Here is a 21,516-nt window from a genome sequence, read left to right as displayed (position 1 = left end):
TTCCGATGTTGTTCTTCACGGGGGTTCGGGCGTGCTGTCGTTTATGCTCGACCCTGTCATGGGGTGGTCCAACCTTTCTCGGGTTCAGTGTTTTCTCCATATTTATGTACTTCTCGGCTCGGGTAAGAAGCTCGGTCACTGTCTTTGGCGGAGTTTTGGATAAAGACATCTTGAAGGCCTCACACTTTATGGCATATGTGAGGGCAGAAACCGCTGCAGTTATGTGTAGGTCGGGAATCTGAAGTCTTTCCTTGTTGAACCTGGTCATGAAGTCACGTAGGGTCTCATTTTGCCCTTGTCTAAGTTGCATGAGGGAAGCTGCTGTCTTCCTGATGCGTTTGCTGCTTGCGAAGAAAGCGGAGAACTTGTCCGCCAAATCCGAGAATGAGGCTATGGAGTTGGGCTCTAAGGTTGAGAACCAATCCCTAGCGGCATTCGTCAAGGTTTGCGGGAAGGCCTTGCACATCACCTGATCTGGTGCGACCTGTAAATTCATGACGTCCGTGTATATGTTCAGATGATTGATTGGATCGGTGGTCCCATCATACTCTTTGATCCTAGGATACTTAAATCTGTCCGGCAAGGGGAATGTTAATATCTCGGGAGTAAATGGAGTATTGGGACTGAATCTTGTCGTCCCTTTATTGCCCTGAAGTAGGCCCGCTGCAATTCCTTCTTGAATAATCCTAGCGAGTTCCCCGGACTCCATGGTCACTGATCTCGAGGCCAAGGTCACATGTGGTATACCCGAGGCCCCTGCTCCGCCATTGTCAGGGACATGAGCTCGAGCTCGAGCATCAGCCATAAAACCCCCCTGGGGTGCCGGTGTGGGTGATGGATGCGAATTTCTTTGACTTAGCAGCTGAGTCAATGTGGCGACCTGTTGTCTGAGCTCCTCAAAGGCTCCAGCAGTGACGACTGCCGGCTGGGGCTCTGGCACTTCTGATGATTCCTCTTGAGGAACAGGGATATCCTCAGGAGGGGGTTGGTTTGGAGCGGATGAGCTTGCTGGTGGAAGACCTGAACGTGTGTTTACCATGACTTTTGGTAGCGCTTCCCACAGACGGCGCCAATGATGCTACCAAAAATCGTACCTGTAGATTTTCCGAGCTTGATGACTGATGATGAGCACGAACGTGATCTTCCGATACCTGAAACAAAGGCAACGAGGTGTGTTCTCGTCGCCCCTCCGATGCTTAAGTCAGAAAGGGAAATATATGCGTGAGGCTATATGCTGAAGAACAATGAGAAAACGTACCTGAATAATGGTTCAAGGTTCTGTATTTATAGTAGTAAGTGACATTCTCCTAATTGGACTCAACTAGTTGGATGTCCTCATCTGTTGGAGTCCTGAATGGTTAAGGAGTTGGTTGAATTCCAGAATTATGCGTGAGATAGGACTCTTGTGGGAGTTAAGATTCCTAATTGCGTAGGAATTCTAAAGTGTGAACAATCGTCAGCAGTAAGGAGGAGCACATTCCCGAGGACTATGCTCGAGGACACATGTTTGCAATATGCGAAGCATCATGGAGATGTGGTCGGGCCTTGTGTCTCGAGGACGAACATGCTCGAGGACACCACAGATGGATTTACAACTTTACCAAAATTAGTCCTCGGGCTATACTGATCGGGGATATTGTAAAATGTCACCATCACATACATTTTTCATTAAAACAATATTACATGCAAATAAAAAAAAATCATTCTTTTTTTAACACACTTTTTCATCAGTTACAAGACTCAAGCGGGACCTAAGAAGCAAGGGATCTGTTCAACAACTCCATATTTGTCCTTATCTAGCAATACAAAATGTCACTTCGATTGAGAAATATTTTTGTCATTTCTTCAAGATAAGACGAAATTGCTGGATGGAACTATGTCCTCCTTCCATTGAGGGAAAAGTAAAGTTAGTAATTACCAATTAGATACTAAGTTTGTGTGTTATCTTTAAAGAAATTGGGATATAATCTCGTGTATTCCATAAAACTTGTATTATTAAATTCACAGTATCTTTTTAGCTATTTGAATGGGATTATAATCCATGTGCTGATGGGTTACGTTAATATTCGCCTTAATTATAATATTCTAAGTAACATGACTAAGAATAGCTGTTGTTGCTTCTAATTAAGCTTACTTCAATTTATTTTTCCTTGCAACGATGCTTCTAAGAAAGAAAGAATCTTGTGCTCAAAGAAAACTGTGTTTTAAACTAGTTGAAGCTAGAAAGTCTAATTCTTTGCATTAAAGTGTTAAAATTTTTTACTAAAATATTGTTTGATGCACAAAAATCTATTGTGGACAACATCTAGTGGTGACGAATTGCCGCCCTAATCTAAAAGTGGTAATCGACTACGTATCAAAATTGTAGAGAACAAATAATATTTGCCAACTTAATATTGTTAGATTAGATGTTTTATTGATATGTAGTGAATGCTTAATGACAGAGAATGTTACGTTGATTGAATTTAACTCTCAATAAACTAGATAAATTCTATCTTATCATCATAATTAAATGGGATGTATAAATGCAGAATTCTATTCAATTCTCAGACAACCTATTTTTTGTACAATAATGTTACTCAAATGGGAAATTGTGGACAAACTTTCTACATATGCTAATGTGGCAAAATGAGATTCGCTTGTCCTTTTTTTTTTTTTCTTTTCTTTTTTTGAATAAAATGCACCCCAAGTATTGCCTGTTAACATTCCCTATCAAAATTCCCTATTTGTGTAGCATTGTACTCACAACTTCTTTGGCTATTGTCCTCGTCACGACTATTTATAAGCATAAATTTCACACACTTTCTAAATCCAAAAAAAAAAAAAAAAAAAAATATTCTAAAAAGCATAAAAGCGTTGTGAGACATGGAGACCAAGTTTGGACTAGGCTTAAAAAAATTGTTTTCTTATTTTAATATTATTATAAATATTTGATCAATCTAAAAATCATGTAATAATTATGACAATACTTATCAAACATAAAAAATTATGAAATACTATACTTAAAATAAAGAAAAAAGGAAAAGCACGCCTAGGCCTGAAAAACGAATAAAAAAAGTAAAAAAGGAAATTAAAAAAAGCACGAAAAAGCACGAGGCAAAGCGTTTTGCCGCTGTTTCTCACCTAGACCCTACTTTTTAGAACACTAAAAAAACAATAAATGAATTCTCTCACTAAAATACACAAAGAGATGCAAATAATATACCTTTGGAATGTTTTGCGAGCGCGAGGTGGGATGAGCCATTCATCGGCTCACATCTGGACGAGTTGCGAGCATGAGCCAAACAGGGAATCACGCATGCTAGTGGCTCGCTGACTCGCAAATGTACCTTTGCAAATACAGTTTTGGACTAAAGCCCAATAACAAACATGGTTAGCATGTTTATCTGAGCCCAGATGTTCAAGTCTTTCAAAACTAACACCCTGGCAAAGCCCAAATATTCTAATGGAAAAATTTTATAAGTAGGAATTTAAGCATTACACATTTCAAAATTAGGAAAATAAGTTTTAAACTTTAAAAATCAAATTTTTATTTAAATTTATTTATGATTTAATTAATTAATTATTATATTAATTAAATATATTTAGGTCACAGATATATACAATTTGATCACAAATTAATTATTTAGTTAGTTACTTATTATTTTTTGGTCACAAATTAGAAATTTTGTCACAAATTATTTTAGGATCACAATTCAAAACTTTTATAGGTCATACTTTGTTCATTTGTTACAAATAAAAAAACTTGTAAGTCACGATTTATTTATTGATTACAAATCACAAATATTATAAGTCACAACTTATTATATAGTTATAAATTAACAAATTTTTAGTTCTCACATTCTTTCGTGATGACAACTTTATCTTTTTATTGGTCATATTGTTTATTGGTCACATATTAACCAATTTAATGTTCACAATCAACCAAATCATCTACGATCACACCAACAATTGTGACCACCACTTCACGACTATCATCAGCCGCAACACCACCAAAATCGTCGCCGCCAGAACTACCACCATCACCACATCTCACCCCACCCACCACCGTACCATAGCACAACCACAGCCAACACCACAACGATCATCACCAAAATCGGCACCGTAATCACCATCGTAACCTCATCACCACTATTAACAAAACACACCCCAAAATCATTCTACAACCACCATAATTTTAGATCCAAAACACCATCACTTCACTACTATCATCAACCGCAACACCACCAAAATCTTTGCTGCCAGAACTACCACCATCACCACATCTCACCCCACCCACCACCATACCATAGCACAACCACAGCCAACACCACAACGATCATCACCAAAATCGGCACCGTAATCACCATCGTAATCTCACCACCACTACCAACAAAACACACCCCAAAATCACTCTACAACCACCATAATTTTAGATCCAAAATCCCAGCAGCTCCGTTCAACCTCAACTACTACAGAAAATGATGTTCATGCCCTGAGTAACGCTGCCCAAAATCGGCACCACAATCACCACTGCAAACTCACCACCACTACCAACAAAACACACCCCCAAAATCACTCCACAACCACCATAAAATTAGATCCAAAAATCCCTGCAGCTCCGATTGACTTCCACCACTGCAACTGCCCAAAATCGGCACCACAATTACCACCGTAACCTCACCATCACTACGAACAAAACTACCGATGCGACGAAGAGAGACGGAGTGGTTAAGAAAAAGAAGCGAATAACGAAGAAAGCCTCGATGTGTGAAATTCACTAGGCAAAAAGGTCAGAAATGGAGAAGGGTGATGTCGCTCTACATCGACATTGGCTGTTTAGATCGACGCCTATGCTGTGGGGTGCCTTGGGCGCCAACGTTGCGAGAAAGATGAGAAACGTGAGAGATGGCGAAAGAATGGAGAGGGTGATTATTAAGGTTTTTGTATAATTAAATTTTATATATATTAATTAATTAATAAAATATTTGATTTTTGAAATATCAAATTTCCTACTTGATTTTAGAATGTTGAATGTTTAAAGTATGTTTTCGTATAATTTCCCCTATTATAATCTCTGTAAATCCTTTAGCCCAATTCCAAAAAAAAAGACCCTAGTTTACAACTAAGGGTCTGTTTGATTGCAAAGATGAAATTGAATTGAATTAAAAACGAATTTCAGAGAATTGGATTGTCTAAAAATTGTTTTCTGAAAATTGTAAATTATTGAGTTTGATTGGTATAATTTTCGACGTAGAAAGTGTTGAAATTTTGAATCTTTCAGTGTTCGTTTGGTCTTTTTTTTTTTTTTTATGAAAATTGTCAATTAAATGGATAATTTTTATTTTTTAAACAATTGTTGATAGGTTTTGTTGTCATTGCTGAAAATTAAAAAAAAATGTATTAAAAAAAAAAGAAAAAAGAAAAACTGGAGGAATTGGTTTTCCACCATTTCCCAAAAAGGCACATGTGTGGGGGAAAAATGTGGAAATCAAATTCCCTAGAAAATTTAGCAATCAAACATCACATTTTGGTAGAAACTGAAAAATGTTTTCCATGAAAAATGTGTCCAATCAAACATGGCCTTTTCTCGTTTTCCCCATTTTCTTCACTTTTCAGCTACTGCTCTGGAAACCCTAGCCACCGAGAATAATGCAGCCGAAGTTCAATCCTACCTATGTCGTCGACGTCTTCGTCAGCATCACCATCGGCGATATTGGATTTCACGTAGATCCCTGACTCAGCTTACATTATGAAGGCTATTTTGGGAATTTTATTTATTTTTTTTCTGTTGGCTTCTTGTTAAACAGTTTTGTATTTGTCAATTTTCTATTGGTTGAGTTTGTTATGTATAGAAAGGCGAATATTCCTTCTGTCGTGGTCATAGGCTGTATATAAATAGGCTGGTTCCTTTGTATATATTTTAATTCGATTTTTATGATTACAATGGAGAATTCCCAAGTTCATATATCATTTTCTTTCTTCTCTAACTTTCATATTTAAATTCTTATATGGTATCAGAGCAGGTGAACCAAATCAACCATGACTACGGAAATTCCGTCCATAGATTCTTCCCCTGCTTCTCCATCCAAAATTTCTAACCCCTTCCTCAATTTCACCGATGTCACCAATCCTTACCGTCTTGACCATGGTGATAATCCATCGTTCTCTCTTGTTCCTGAACTTCTTACAGTTGACAATTACACTACTTGATCTAGGGCAATGCGTAGAGCCCTTAGAGCCAAGAACAAATTAGGCTTCATCAGTGGTGCTATCACCAAGCCAACTAGTTCAGACGATCCTTTGTTCGAGGCCTGGGAACGTTGTAATGACCTTGTGACCTCCTGGGTGCAGAATTCCATCTCTCCATCAATCAAGTCTAGCATAGCTCTTGTGGATGATGCTGCTGAGCTGTGGGATGAACTGAATGAGCGGTTTACTTAGCAAAATGGTCCACGAATCTTCCAGCTCAAGAAAGCCCTTGCAAGTTTGCAACAAGAGCAAGATTCAGTAAGTGTTTATTATAGGGAGTTGAAATCAATTTGGGATGAGCTCAATATGTTCGACCCTTTGCCTGACTGCACCTGTGGAAAGTTAACTACACTTTCTAACAGATACCAAAGGGATTGTGTGATACAGTTCTTGATGGGTTTAAATGATTCATACACGAACTCACGAGACCAGATTATGCTCCTTGATCCTTTACCCTCAATTGGGAAAATCTTATCCATGATCCAGCAACAAGAAATGCAGCACCTGATGCTTAACAACCTACCATCACCTAATATGATGGGCTTAGCTAGTAGGAAGTTTCATCCCATTCCTAAACCAAGTGTTAAGACTGGCCAACCCAACAACCGTGACCGTCCTTATTGTACTCATTGTCATGCACCAGGGCATGATCTAGAGGCATGTTTTAAAGCAGGGAATGCCGAGCCACCAATCTGTACTCATTGCCATATGAGTGGTCATGTAGTTGGGAAGTGCTACAAACTTCATGGGTATCCACCTGGGCATAAGTACTTCAACAAGGGAAAATCTCCAAGACTTTTTGCTAATGCTGTCATTGCAGATCAAGAGGATGATTCAGATTCAAGAGTTGGTCTTACAAAGGGACAGTATCAACAATTGCTTTCTCTGTTGCAGCAAAAGGACAGTCCAATAATGCCTTCTATGTCCACCAATCCATCCAAGACAGCTTTTTATCCTGTAGCTAATGCAGCAAAGGCCCCTACCATGTCTAGTATATCTATCTCTTGTTCCACTTCTTCTCAAAGACTTTTATTCTTTGCCGAAACACCTTGGATTATCGACACAGGTGCTACAGACCACATGGTCTGCAGCATCTCCCTATTTACTACCATCAATTCAGAAGTATCTTATTCTGTCAAGATACCAAATGGTGATTAAGCACTTGTCACACACGTAGGAACAGTTCATATCACTGGAAAACTTGTTCTAGAAAATGTTTCATGCGTCCCGTCTTTTACATTTAACTTGATTTCTGCTAAAAGACTTGCCCACTCACTTACTTGCTGCCTTATTTTTTTTTTCTGATTGCTGTTTCCTCCAGGACCTTTTGTCTTGGACAACGATTGGGAAGGGTGAAGTGAAGAATGGACTCTATCAATTGCAGCATGCTAAAGTGTCTCCTGAAGCTCTTGTTGACAACTTTTCTAAGTATTTAAATAAAAATATCTTTGTTTCCACTTCCGTACTTGACAATAGTTCTTCCATAGATCTTTGGCATTATAGACTTAGCCATACACCTTTGTCTAGGATATCTTTGATCGATGATCCTATTGTAAGTACTGAAATTACTGACATTAATGAAAATCCTTGCTGCATTTGTCCCATGGCTAAACAACATCACCTTCCTTTTCCTACCAGCACACATATGAGCACCAGAATTTTTCAACTTATTTCTTGTGATATATGGGGGCCTTGTTCTGTTCCTGCACATGATGGATCCAAGTACTTTCTTACTATTGTGGATCATTTCTCTCGAAGTACTTGGGTCTATTTACTAAAAACAAAATCTGAAACTCGCCACTGCATAGAGACTTTTTGTAACCTTGTTGAGAACCAGTTTGATGTCAAAATCAAAATCTTAAGAAGTGATAATGGGGCAGAGTTTAAAATGACAGATTTCTTTTGTAAAAAGGGTATTTTGCATCAAACTAGCTGTGTGGAAACACCACAGCAAAATGCTATTGTTGAACGTAAGCACCAGCACCTTTTAAACATTGCAAGAGCACTTAGGTTCCAAGCTTCACTTCCTATGAAGTTTTGGAATGAATGCATTTTAACTGCTGCTTACATTATCAATAGAATCCCTTCTCCTGTGCTGTCAAATAAAACCCCCTTTGAGTTACTTTTCAATAGAAAACCAACCTATGGTCACATGAAAGTATTTGGTTGCTTGTGTTTTGCTTCAACTATTTCACAAGGCAGAACTAAATTTGATTCCCGAGCTAGAAAATCCGTCTTTCTTGGCTATCCTTTTGGTGTTAAGGGATACAAGTTGTTTGACCTTGATACCAAGACCTTTTTCATCTCACGAGATGTTGTTTTTCATGAAATAGTCTTTCCCTTCCACACCATCACACTTGACAACCTGCCGCCAGAAACTACTAACAACAATAATTTCTGTCAACTTTCTCCTCAACCATTTCCTTCTAATGTTGAGCAGATTAATTCAGATTTTTCTCCTTCTCAATCTTCAAACTTAACACCTTTAGATCCTCCTTCTACTCCTGTCTTCATTAATAGCCCTGTTCAGACTTCTGAGGTAGTTGCTTCCTCTCCTACTTCTGATTTACCTCATACTACAGAAGAAATCACCCAAGAACAATCACCTATCCGCAAGTCAACAAGAGTTAGAAGAGCACCACAGTACCTGCAGGACTTTCATTGTCAACAAGTGCACTTCACTTCTCCAGACCAATCATTGACCAGGCAATTGTCTTCCAATACAGGTACAAATTTTCCTTTAACCAATTCCTTATCATATCATCGTTTATCTCGTAATTATGATGCTTTTTCAACTTCTATTTGCTCTCAAATTGATCCTCAAACATATCATCAAGCTGTTAAGGATCCGGGTTGGTGTGAGGCTATGAAGGCTGAATTGGATGCTCTTGAACTCAATCAGACTTGGGAATTAACTGATCTGCCACCTGGTAAGGAACCAATAAAGTGTAAGTATGTTTACAAGACCAAATTTAATTCAGATGGGACGGTTGAAAGGTTAAAGGCCAGATTAGTGGCCAAGGGCTATACACAACAAGAAGGGATTGACTATCACGAAACTTTTTCTCCAGTAGCCAAAATGGTCACAGTTCGTTGTCTCCTTGCACTTGCTGCCATACATGGTTGGCATTTGCAACAATTTGATGTTAATAACGCTTTCCTTCATGGGGAGCTAGAAGAGGAGATTTATATGTGTAAACCCCCTGGTTATAACAAAGGAAAACCTGAACAAGTGTGCAAACTGCTCAAAAGCTTATATGGCCTTAAGCAGGCATCTCGCCAATGGTACTCCAAATTTTCAGACTCACTTATACACTTTGGTTTTCAACAGTCCAAATCAGATTATAGCTTATTCACTATGATCAAAGAAGATGTTTTTACTGCCTTATTGGTTTATGTGGATGATATTGTGGTTGCTAGTAACTCCATTGATTGTATTAATTCTCTCAAAGTGTTCTTGAATACTGAGTTTAAATATAAGGATCTTGGTGCCCTTCGTTATTTCCTTGGTATTGAAGTGGCAAGATCCATAAAAGGGATTCATTTACGTCAACGGAAGTATACACTTGACATACTAGCAGATTCAGGTACCCTTGGTTCCAAGCCAGCTAAACTTCCCATGGACCAAAATATCAAGCTTAGCAAAGAATCAGGGTGTATTCTTTCTGATCCAAGCATTTATAGAAGACTTGTAGGAAGGTTATTGTATTTAACTATTACAAGACCTGACATTAGCTATTCGGTGCAAGTACTCAGTCAGTTCATATCTAAGCCAACTGATCTTCACCTACGAGCTGCCCACAAAGTACTGAAATATCTAAAAGGTAGTCCTGGCCAGGGTATTTTACTTTCTTCTTCATCCCCTTTGCAATTAAACGGCTACTGTGATTCTGATTGGGCTTCATGTCCAGACACTTGACGCTCTATCACTGGCTTCTGCATTTTCTTGGGCAACTCTCTTATATCTTGGAAATCCAAGAAACAATCAATTGTTTCTCGCTCATCTGCAGAAGCAGAGTATCGGGCAATGGCAACAACTGTTTCTGAGTTTACTTGGATTAAACAATTGTTAAAAGATCTGCACATTTCTCATTCGTCTGCTGTAATTCTTCACTGCGACAATCAAGCAGCTCTGCATATTGCTGCCAATCCAGTATTCCACGAACGTACTAAACATATAGAGGTTGATTGCCATCTCATTAGAGATAAAATTCAGGAAGGTAGTATCATCACAGCTCATGTACCAACTCATTCACAACTGGCCGACATCTTCACTAAGGCTCTCTCTTCTTCTGTTCTTACTACTCTATTCTCCATCTTACCGGGGGGGGGGGGTATTGGATTTCACGTAGATCCCTGACTCAGCTTACATTATGAAGGCTATTTTGGGAATTTTTTTTTTCTGTTAGCTTCTTGTTAATCAGTTTTGTATTTGTCAATTTTCTATTGGTTGAGTTTGTTATGTATAGAAAGGTGAATATTCCTTCTGTCGTGGTCATAGGCTGTATATAAATAGGCTGGTTCCTTTGTATATATTTTAATTCGATTCTTGTGATTACAATGGAGAATTCCCAAGTTCATATATCATTTTCTTTCTTCTCTAACTTTCATATTTAAATTCTTATAGGCGAAGTGGGCACAACCAGTTCACTTGCCCCAAAAATCGGCGCGGTGGGACTTTCCTTGAGAAAATCGGTGAAGACATAGCTAAGGAAACCGCCAAAGATTAGAAAAGGTCTTCGTGTAACTGTCAAACTCACCGTCCAGAATCGTCAAGCCCAGGTCACCGTCGTGCCCTTCGCCATCGCCATCGTAATCAAAGCCCTCAAGGAGCCCAAGTATCACCGCAAGAAAACTAAGAACATTAAGCACAATGGGAATATCTCGCTGGACGATGTCATCGAAATCGCCAAGGTAATGAGTCCAACTCCATGGCCAAGGATTTGAGCGGCACCGTGAAGGAGATTCTCAGCACTTGTGTCTCAGTAGGATGCATTGTGGATGGAAAGGATCCTAAGGACCTGTAGTAGGAAATTTCCGATGAAGATGTGAAAATCTCCTTAGATTGAGGTGATTATTAAATTCCTTTTTTCAAAAAAAATAAAATAAAATTGGAGGAGAATTTTTTACATTAATTTAGTATGAATTATATTTATCAGAGAAATGTGTCATTAGTGGTATTATCATTATATTATTATAATGTACTTTGATCAAGTTTTATTTTGTGCTATCTGCTTAAGAAATTTTGCAGTTATGAGTAACAAACAGAAATGAATGCAGCGAATTATTGAAAATACAGGCTCGAGAATTGCTTTTTGAACGAAAAAAGTTTTAGATTATTTCTAGAACTTCTTTTGTTATGCTTTTATGCATATAAAGAGACATGATGTGTTCCGTCGAACATTTACATTTGGGTTTCTTTGTGACACATCATGAGTACCCATGTACAACCACAAGAACCTTCCAAATCTTTGCTCGGCTCGGCCCTTAACCTCACGAGCTCGACTCGCGCTCGTGGTTAGCCAAGCTCGTGGCTCATTTTCAATGAGCCGAGCCTTGTTAATTTTGGACGAGCTCGGCTCGGCCCACGAGAGTTTTGGCTCGCGAGTTCGTCATTTTTTTCATTTTTTTTAAATAGAGAAAAACACAAATCATTAATGAAAACACTTTTTAAAAAAACAATAAGTGTTAAAAAATACAAATAATTTAATAAAGACACTTATTTATTTATTTATTTATTTATATCATATTGTAATATTTTTTATAAAGTATAAAATATTTATATAATGAAAACGAATTATTTTTTGAAATATATTTACAAAAAATATATTTTTTTGATTTTTTTAAAGTAGATAAAAGATAAACTCTCCTCCTTTATCTGTATTTAGGACCGGCTACATCAATTTTAAGTAGGCGGAGTTAAAAATTACACACGAACAACTTATTGTAACATGTACATTTTTTTTAAAGAAAATTAGATTTAACAATTAAAAAATAAGGAAAATTTGATCAATATAATTAAATTAAATATCATTTACCTGACGACATACAATTTCAGCGTATTTATCTTGTAGTTGAAAATGAGTGTTCTATCAATCTTTCACGCACATTAACGCTTCCAAAATATCTTATTTCAGTCGACTCCTGATATCGGTCAAAATCCTTTTACATGTACTAAAAGCAGACTCCGAAGCAACAGTGCTAATCAGAAGTGTTAACAGATCTTTTACAATTGCAGAAACAATTGGCCAACGTTTTTCATACTTTCTCCATAATTCAATTACTTCTTCTGAACTTTTTTTTAATTATCCTGTCTGATGGCATATTATGATTGAAGTAATCAATTAATTCAGCAGGCATCACATTTTAAGTTGCGATCGATGTTTGATGAGATGCAAATGTTGACGATATGACACTAGATAAATATATTGCAGTTGCATCATATATAAGGGTCCGTTTGATTGCAAAGGTGAAATTTGGGTGAAAAGAAAACGAATTCCATGGAATTCAATTGATGAAAAATTATTTTCCTGAAAATTGTAAATTATTGTATTTGATTGGTATAATTTTTCACGTGGAAAATGTTTAAATTAAAGTGTTTTTTATGTCTGTTTGACTTTGTTTTATATGAAAACTGTCAATTAAAGGGATATAATTTATTAGTATTGAGAATGAAATTTGTTTCCATTGCCAAAACCAAAAAAAAAGAAAAAAAAAGAAAATCATCTATCTTTGAGCGTTCGTTTGACTTTGTTTTACATGGAAATTATCAATTAAAAGAAAATATTTTTTTATAATAAATCTTAGAATTTGTTTCCATTACCAACCAAAAAACAAATAAATAAAAATAAACAAAATGCTACAGTAACATGAAATTCCAATTCTCACCATTGAGAATTGGTTTTCCTTAAAAACTAAGAAAAGATCAATTTTCGAGACAAGAAAGAGAAGGCAATTCCATGAAAATAAAACCCTATCAAACTCCATAAAGTTGGAAAATGGAATTCTATTTCCATTTTCCACGGAAAATTTTGGTGTATCAAACACACCCTAAATGTATTAATGCCCTGAAATAAATTCATTATTTCGATATCATCTTCTTCAATTTCAGCAGAAGGAATAAGTGTATAAGGTACCCGACTAATATTCGCACCCATTCTTTCTGCATATAAATCATACATTTCATATAATGTTTGCTCTAAATTCTTATAGGTGATAGGTGTATCAAGTATTAAGGCTTTATTGATTTGATCAATTACGTATTTAGTTCCCGAAATATTATATCGAGGGTCCATTGCGCATGCTAAAGGAAATAATATAGGTACTATTCCCAATATTTTCTAAACTTTAATTCGATAATAATTATAATTTCACTAAAAATAGGATTATTTTTATAGTTATGAAATGTTCTTGCAATTATATAAAGGCATTCAAATACCATACAACTTGTGGGATAATAAACGTCGGATAAAATTTTTGTGGTTTTATAAAAAGATATCAAAAATCGTTTAACTTTCAAAACTAAAACCCAATCGAATTCATTCAACATACAATCGTTATCACTTCTAACGTGTCTATTATTATAAAAGTCAGTTATTAAATATTCGAAACTTTCACATGACTTTAATAGCAAGTAAGTAGAGTTCCATCTATGTTCTACGTCACTAACAAATATTTTAGCAGTCGTCGTCCCTAGTTCGGTACAAAAATCTCCATATGCTTGTTTTCTATTAGGAGAGATCGTAATATATATTAATGTATTCCTAATCTTTTGAAGTTCATCCTTTATATATTTTAAGTCATCTTGCACAATTAAATTCAAGATATGACACACACAACGAATATGAAACAAATACCACCAAAATCAGGTTGAAGTGTCTTGCACAATTTATCGACGACTACCTTATTAATACTAGCATTATCAAAAGTAAAAGACCGAATTTTAGTCTCGCAATTATATTCTCCAACAATACTGATAATATCATTATATATATTATTAGTACTGTGAGGAAACTCAATAATTCTAAAAGCAATAATTTGTTTATGCATGCACCAAAATGGGTCTACATAGCGTGCGGTTGCAGCTATATATGCTCTTTTATTAATCCCTTTCCATATATCAAAAGTTGAAGATATAACACCCACATAATGTTGCAAATTCATAATTAATTGTTGTTTTGAATTATTGAAATATTGTATTGTATTGTATCGGCACGAAGAGTGTTTCGACTTACTCCAACATACCTTGGTTGCAGATATTATTTCATGAACGAGACGAAGTGTTGGTTGTCTGCAATAGCCAAAGACAACTCAGTGGTAGCAACAAATTTCACCATTCCGATTCAAGTATTGTCCTCTAAATACACCCACGTGGATAGGGGTGAAGTCGTAGAACCGACGTCTGGACTGCCAAATTGTAATTGTTTGACTAGCTGGAAGAAGTCTATGTCTGGCCGCACATACTTTGTAGTGGCGGTTGAGATGGGTGGTACTAATTCCTTTTTATCATGCCAATCTTTGTTGATAGTATGTAAGATTTTGCAAGGACATCGACGACTTTTTCCGTTGAAATCAACTTAAGTGTGATCCCAACATTTTGCTTTTTTTTGCCCTTTCGCTTTTCCCTCACATCTAGGATGTTTAATTCGGCATTTTCGTCCTCATGTTCCGTTTCGGGAACGTTAATATCATTCAAATCAATTGGATTGTAGCTTCCTTGATCGTGAATGTGAACATTTTCAGGTATGAGTACGTCATTTAGATCGACAAATTCATTTGAGAAATGACTTTGCGGCATCCAAGGTGATTTGCCATGTGGCCCACATTCCGTATCGAATAAGCTCTCAACAAATGAGCGTTGATCAATTTGTTTGATTGTTTATGATGAAATCCAAAAATAATTACTAGAAAAATATAAATGTAGTAAGATTGTGAGAATTAAGAATTGGATGAATTGAAATTGTAACTGAATAAACTGTAAAAAATGAATCGATATTGCATATTTTACAGCACAAGAGAGTAAAAACTCGATAATTTATATAATAAAAGAGAGTTGAGAAATGAGAAATAGTGATTGAAAGGAGATAATTGATATAATAATATGAAAAAAAAAGGAATTAATGGATATTTATAGTAGAAGAGAAAAAAAATTTTTAAAAAATAATTCCAGTGACCTTTTGGTCACTGAAAAAGTGACCAAAACGATCACTTTTTTTTTTAAAAAGCGAACGTTTAGGTCACTAGATTCGTGAGCCACGAGCCGAGAGCCGAGCGAGCTCGGCTCGTCTCTCGGCGAGGCCCGCTCGGCTCGCGCTTAGGCTCGTGATTTTGCGAGCCAGAGTCGCTCACGAACCCTATTTCGACGAGTCGAACGGTCGAACAGATCGTCGGTCGCTCGACCCTATTGACATTCCTAAATATACACCATTTCGATATTTAAAGAAATGTATGATGATTGGGGTGGTCACGTGTTGTACTTATAGCCATTCATTAAACATGAAATAGTAAAGACATTAAAAGAAAGACATAAGATAATATTTAGATATGAAATTTGAATAGAATATTATCATTGCAAATGTTCGGAGGACAGTTTTGGATATTAAGTGTGATGACTAATGGAGATTAGAAAGTGGAATTGTCGATATTTTTAAGTAATAAGAGTCGTTGTCACGTGCGTTGCACGAGTTTTGTATTTATTGTATTTTTATCAGCATCAAAATTGTAGATTTTTCAAAACTTGTTGAAGATTTGAAATGTTTGGTGAAGTCCGATCGTTTGGTTCGTTGCCATTAAAAGATTTTATATTACTTCTTTTTTTATATATATTTTCGCCTGCAATTTTTTTTTTAATTTGTTAAACCATTTGGTTTTTTTATTGGTGTTGATGTAAAATGATAGTTACAATTGAGTTCGCTTAAATTTTTGAGATTATACTTTATTCAATTATTTCTTGTTCGATGTTTTAACATTTGAATTTTGCAGAATGGAATACCTTTTAGATGTGGAGTTGAGAAGGGTAATCATTAATATTAGGATTCTCGATTTTAGTCATTATCTTGATTTTTTCCATTTTTGGAAAAAAAAATTCATCTTAAACATTAAGGTAAGAAATGAATATAACATACATTGAATCAAGATCTAATTATTATTAATTAAATAATTAGTATTTTTCTATAATTATATATAAGATATATTCGATTCTTCATCATATTAATGGAATAAAACGGGTCGTCTTGCAATTCAACATAGGGAAAGGATATGGCTTTGTACTATAAATGCAAATAAAAAGAGATAAAAAAAGGAAATGGAAAATAAAACTAAAAAATTATTATAATGTTTTTTAATTAAATTGAAATAATTAAAACTTAAAAATTAACATTATTTAATTAAAATTGAAAAAATTATATTTTATCATAAAATGAAAAGAATTAATTTTTTTAAATCAAATAAATATTTATAATATGAAGAAAAAAGAAATTTTAAAAAAATATATATATATTAAAAACAAAACAAATTAAATAAAAGAAAGTTACAAAAATTAAATAAACAAAATATAAATATTATTTAATTAAAATTGAAAAATTAAGTTATATCTTAAGGAGAAAAGAATTAATAAGAATTTTAAATGAAAAAATTATTTATAATATAAACAAAACAAATTAAAAAAATAAATAAACAAAGAAAAAAAAAATCTCTCTGTAGACGGAGAGATTCTCTACATCCACAGAGAGATTTCCCTCCGTTTTCTTTCTGTCCACACACACTAGGATGGAGATTGATTTTTTTTTTTTCATTTATTTTTTTAATTTGTTTTGTTCGTATTGTAAATATTTTTTCTTGAATTAAAAAATTTCTTTTTACGATAAAAATTATTTTTTAAAATCTTAATTAAATAATATTTATATATTCTTTATTTAATTTTCGTAACTTTCTTTTATTTTATTTTTGTTATATTTTTTTAAAATTGTTTTCTTCATATTATAAATAAATTTTTATTAAATTTAAAATTCTTTTTTTATGATAAAACTTAATTTTTTTAATTTTAGTTATTTCAATTTAATTAAAAAAATTTATAATAACTTTTTTTTGTTTATTTTTGCCTGTAATTTTTTTGTTGTTTAATTTGTTAAATTCACAAAAAAGTTATTATAAAGTTTTTTAATTAAATTGAAATAATGAAAATTTAAAATAAATATTATTTATTTAAAATTAAAAAATCACGTTTTATAATAAAACGAAAATAATTTTAAATTGAACAAGAATTATTTATAATATGAGGGAAAAAGAAATTTTAAAACAAATTTTCAAAAAAAATATAATAAAAACAAAATTAAAGAAAGTTACGAAAATTAAATAAAGAATATATAAATATTATTTAGTTAAAATTGAAAAAATTAAGTTCTATCAAACTAAAAAGAATTTTAAATTGAAAGAAATTATTTATAATATAAACAAAATAAATTAATAAAAAGAAAAAATAAATAAGGAAAAAAATTCTCTCCATAGATGGAGAGAATATTTCTTTCCATATATGGAGACAAATATCTCCATCCATATTGTGTGTGGGATGGACTATGGAGAGTTCCACAGTGGATGAAGAAATCTCTCCATTCTCTCCATCCACGAAGAGAAGATCTCTCCGTGAATGGATAGATTGATTTTTTTTATTTTTATTTTTTAAATTTGTTTTGTTCATATTGTAAATAATATTTTTTGATCTAAAAAAAATTCTTTTTAATTCTTTTCTTTTTACGATAAAACTTAATTTTTTTAAATTTTAATTAAATAATATTTGTATATTCTTTATTTAATTTTCGTAACTTTTTTATTTTGTTTTTATTCTATTTTTTTGAAAATTGTTTTAAAATTTCTTTTTCTTCATATTATAAATAATTTTTTGTTCAATTTAAAATTCTTTTTTTATGATAAAATGTAATTTTTTCAATTTTAGTAATTTAATTTTAGTTATTTCAATTTAATTAAAAAACTTTATAATAACTTTTTTTGTTTCTTTTTATTTATGCCTGTACTTTTTTTGTTGTTTAATTTATTAAATCATTCAGTTTATTTTCTTTATCAGTTAGATTGGATGAGGTGAAGTAGTGTGTGAAAATTGAAAAATATTGTAGTGGAGGTGATGATTGCAGTGAAGTGATGTGTGAAAATAGAAAAATGATTGAAAACAAACGACGTCGTTTTTCTCCCACAATTAAAAGAAAAAAAGCTACAGTGAAACAAAATTGAATAATTTACTGTTGCCTCTATAATACTTCCAGAATTGCCTTTTTTATATAGTAGCGATAAAGCATGGTTGGTTTTTAAGGTTTTGAAAATAAATGGGTGAAAATGAGAGAAATTAAAACTTTGATTTTTAGAATTTGAGATTCATAAAAAAATAATTATAAAAATGTTTTATAAGTATGATATCCTAGGGCTTGTCTGTAGTTGAGACAATATTAATGAAAAAAGTGCATAACGAATTTATGTGTTAACTAATACAATTTAATTTAATTAAAAATATTAATTATGTTTTTATTTTACCTATCTACTTTTATGAGCAATAAATAGGAACATGAACATGGGTGCTTGTTGAACAAACTCCTGAAAAACTAGGGGTGGTGTGGCACCCTCCTATTGGGGGCGCGCCATTGTGGTTGTTTAAGTGGATTTCCCCATGAACATATATCATCTTAATCCCCAAAAAATCAGCACCACATGTTAGATAAGCCACTGTTTGGTCCCATTTTTTGAAAATAAAAATAAGTGAAATAGTATTATTTTTGAAAAATAAGTGGTAAAAAAAGAAGGAATTTTTTTATTTACGTGTAATATTATTTTATAAAAAATTGTGTAGTTGGAAAAGGAGAAAAGAATAAAATATAATGTAATGAAAATTAATGAGCCAAGTAAATGTAATAATTGAAACTCTTTTTAGGTGTGACAGTGACACACATAAATTCAACCGGCAAGCCGCCACTTGCCCACAACATGACAACTGAGCCAATTTAGAAATAAACTTAAAAAAATCTGACCTCACTTTTTTGTATTTCATAAAAAATAATTAATGATTAAGTTTTTTAAGCCACAAAGATAAGATTAACAATTGATGACACAACTATTTTATGATTAATTAATTAGATGGTGCAGCGACTTCTCTTAATATTTATTACATTAATTTTAGTAATCAACAAGTATGTTACATTAGAGCCAAGTATTAGCTCTAAATAACAAACGTACGAAATAATCATGAAAATTCAAATACTCTGTTAACACTATAAAAATTATATTTTAGAGACACGAATATACAAAACTGAAAAGTTGTGAATTTAAATCGACCAAACAAGGACATCTTTGCTACATCTCGTACAGTAAAATGAAAAATTTATATTTATTTTTGATTAAAGCACAAATAAGTCCCGTCATATATGAAAAAAGAAGAAGCGGTTTTCATATAGAATCTGTTTTAGAGTATTTTTTATTCAAAAAATTGATTTTTTGACCGTTATTTCACTACTCCAACCGCTATATTTGACTTTTTCTCTCACAAGTGAACCCCTCTTTTCTGCTAACGGTCAAAAAATCAAATCTCAAAATCACTCACAAATAAGCTCATAAAAACAGGTAAGATGAATGTGTGGTGGAGAGAGTTCCATTAAAATTTTAAAAGATTGAAAGCATTTTTATAACTAAAAGTAAGTTATGTCAAGACAATTTACTTGTAAAATTTTGCTTAAAAGCCAAACCGACCAAAAATTAAGAAAAATGAAAGTAGGAGAAGAGAGCCCGTTAATGACAAAAAGTGGGTCCATGCAAACGAAGAAATCCGAATTAATTTTATTTGGGCGGCTAATTATTACATTTATTAAATTCATCCCCTAATCATCATAAATACCAATCCTCTTATCACTACACAGTATTGAGTATACCAGCTTCAGCCCTACAACTTCTTCTCTATATTCTTCACACTTCCCTCACCCCACGAATGACGAAAGACGTCGAATCTCATGTGGAGCCAGCGGAGGAATACTCCGCCAAGGACTACCATGATCCGCCACCGGCGCCTCTCATTGATTTTGATGAGCTGAGCAGCTGGTCGTTTTACAGAGCACTTATTGCTGAGTTCGTTGCCACTTTGCTGTTCCTTTACGTCACAGTTTTGACCGTTATAGGCTACAAAAGCCAGATTGACCCAGCTCACGGCGGCGACGACTGCGGCGGCGTTGGGATTCTTGGCATTGCATGGGCTTTCGGCGGCATGATTTTCATTCTTGTCTACTGCACCGCCGGTATCTCTGGTCAGTTTTACAGGTTTCAGCCAGCTTTTCCTTGATTGGTACCTGCACCATAATAAGTAAATTACTTGTGAAAATAAGTAACTTTTTCATATTGTGACAGGAGGACATATTAACCCAGCAGTGACATTCGGGCTGTTCTTGGGAAGAAAGGTGTCACTGATCAGAGCAGTGCTTTACATGGTAGCACAATGTTTGGGTGCAATCTGTGGTGTGGGATTGGTGAAAGCATTCCAAAAATCGTACTATCATAAGTATGGTGGTGGAGCAAATGAACTTGCTCCAGGGTACAACAAAGGGGTTGGTTTGGGTGCTGAAATTATTGGCACCTTTGTTTTGGTCTACACCGTTTTCTCAGCCACTGATCCTAAGAGGAATGCCAGAGACTCCCATGTCCCTGTAAGCACTTTTTTTCTCTGCTAACGCACCCACACCCCCAAGTCTTATTATCCCAAGGGAGGAGTTCTCCTCGGAATAACAACCCCTTGATTGGATGTTTTAAATTTGTTTTTTGGGCAAAATCCAATGAAGTTTTGCCATTTGACAACCTGTAACTCCTCTGGCAAATTTGTTGTACATATAACATGGTTCATTCTCCACAGAATCATTTTTTTGCCACTAATCTGTCGTACTAAAGGTGTCATAAAATCGCGTGGGGTTCATCAGGGTCCTAAATTAATTTGTACACGGGTCAACGGGCAATAATAAGTTCTTGACCCAAAGTCCATCAATGAACTTGAATTTATAGAAAATTTTGGATTATATCCTTGCAAATATTGATTTAATCTGATACATATGAAGGTCTTGGCTCCACTTCCCATCGGATTTGCTGTGTTCATGGTTCACCTTGCCACCATCCCCATCACCGGAACTGGCATCAACCCTGCTAGGAGCTTTGGAGCTGCTGTCATCTACAACGAAGACAAGCCCTGGGATGACCATGTATGCCTCCCTTTTACCTCTTTTTTACTGATTTTACACGCACAATAAGTTG

General features: G+C 34.3%; 1 protein-coding gene and 1 pseudogene across 1 annotated transcript in view; both read left to right on the top strand.

The window, feature by feature from the left end:
- The first annotated feature begins 5,631 nt into the window (after window positions 1-5,631).
- On the top strand, window positions 5,632-11,300 carry LOC111372816 (annotated as a pseudogene).
- An 8,830-nt stretch (window positions 11,301-20,130) lies between these two features.
- Window positions 20,131-21,516, top strand: part of LOC111372815 (aquaporin PIP2-2-like) — a 2,296-nt gene continuing 910 nt past the window's right edge. The window contains exons 1-3 of the mRNA XM_022995223.1: window positions 20,131-20,525; window positions 20,626-20,921; window positions 21,324-21,464. Coding sequence (XP_022850991.1) covers window positions 20,213-20,525; window positions 20,626-20,921; window positions 21,324-21,464 — 750 coding nt within the window. The 5' untranslated portion in view covers window positions 20,131-20,212. The remainder of the gene's footprint in view (window positions 20,526-20,625; window positions 20,922-21,323; window positions 21,465-21,516) is intronic.

The sequence above is a fragment of the Olea europaea genome, unplaced genomic scaffold (genome assembly GCF_002742605.1).
Source record: "Olea europaea var. sylvestris unplaced genomic scaffold, O_europaea_v1 scaffold1031, whole genome shotgun sequence".
Classification (NCBI taxonomy): Eukaryota; Viridiplantae; Streptophyta; class Magnoliopsida; order Lamiales; family Oleaceae; genus Olea; species Olea europaea.
Note: the sequence above shows the minus strand (reverse complement) of the source record. Positions and strands in the feature narration are given on the sequence as shown.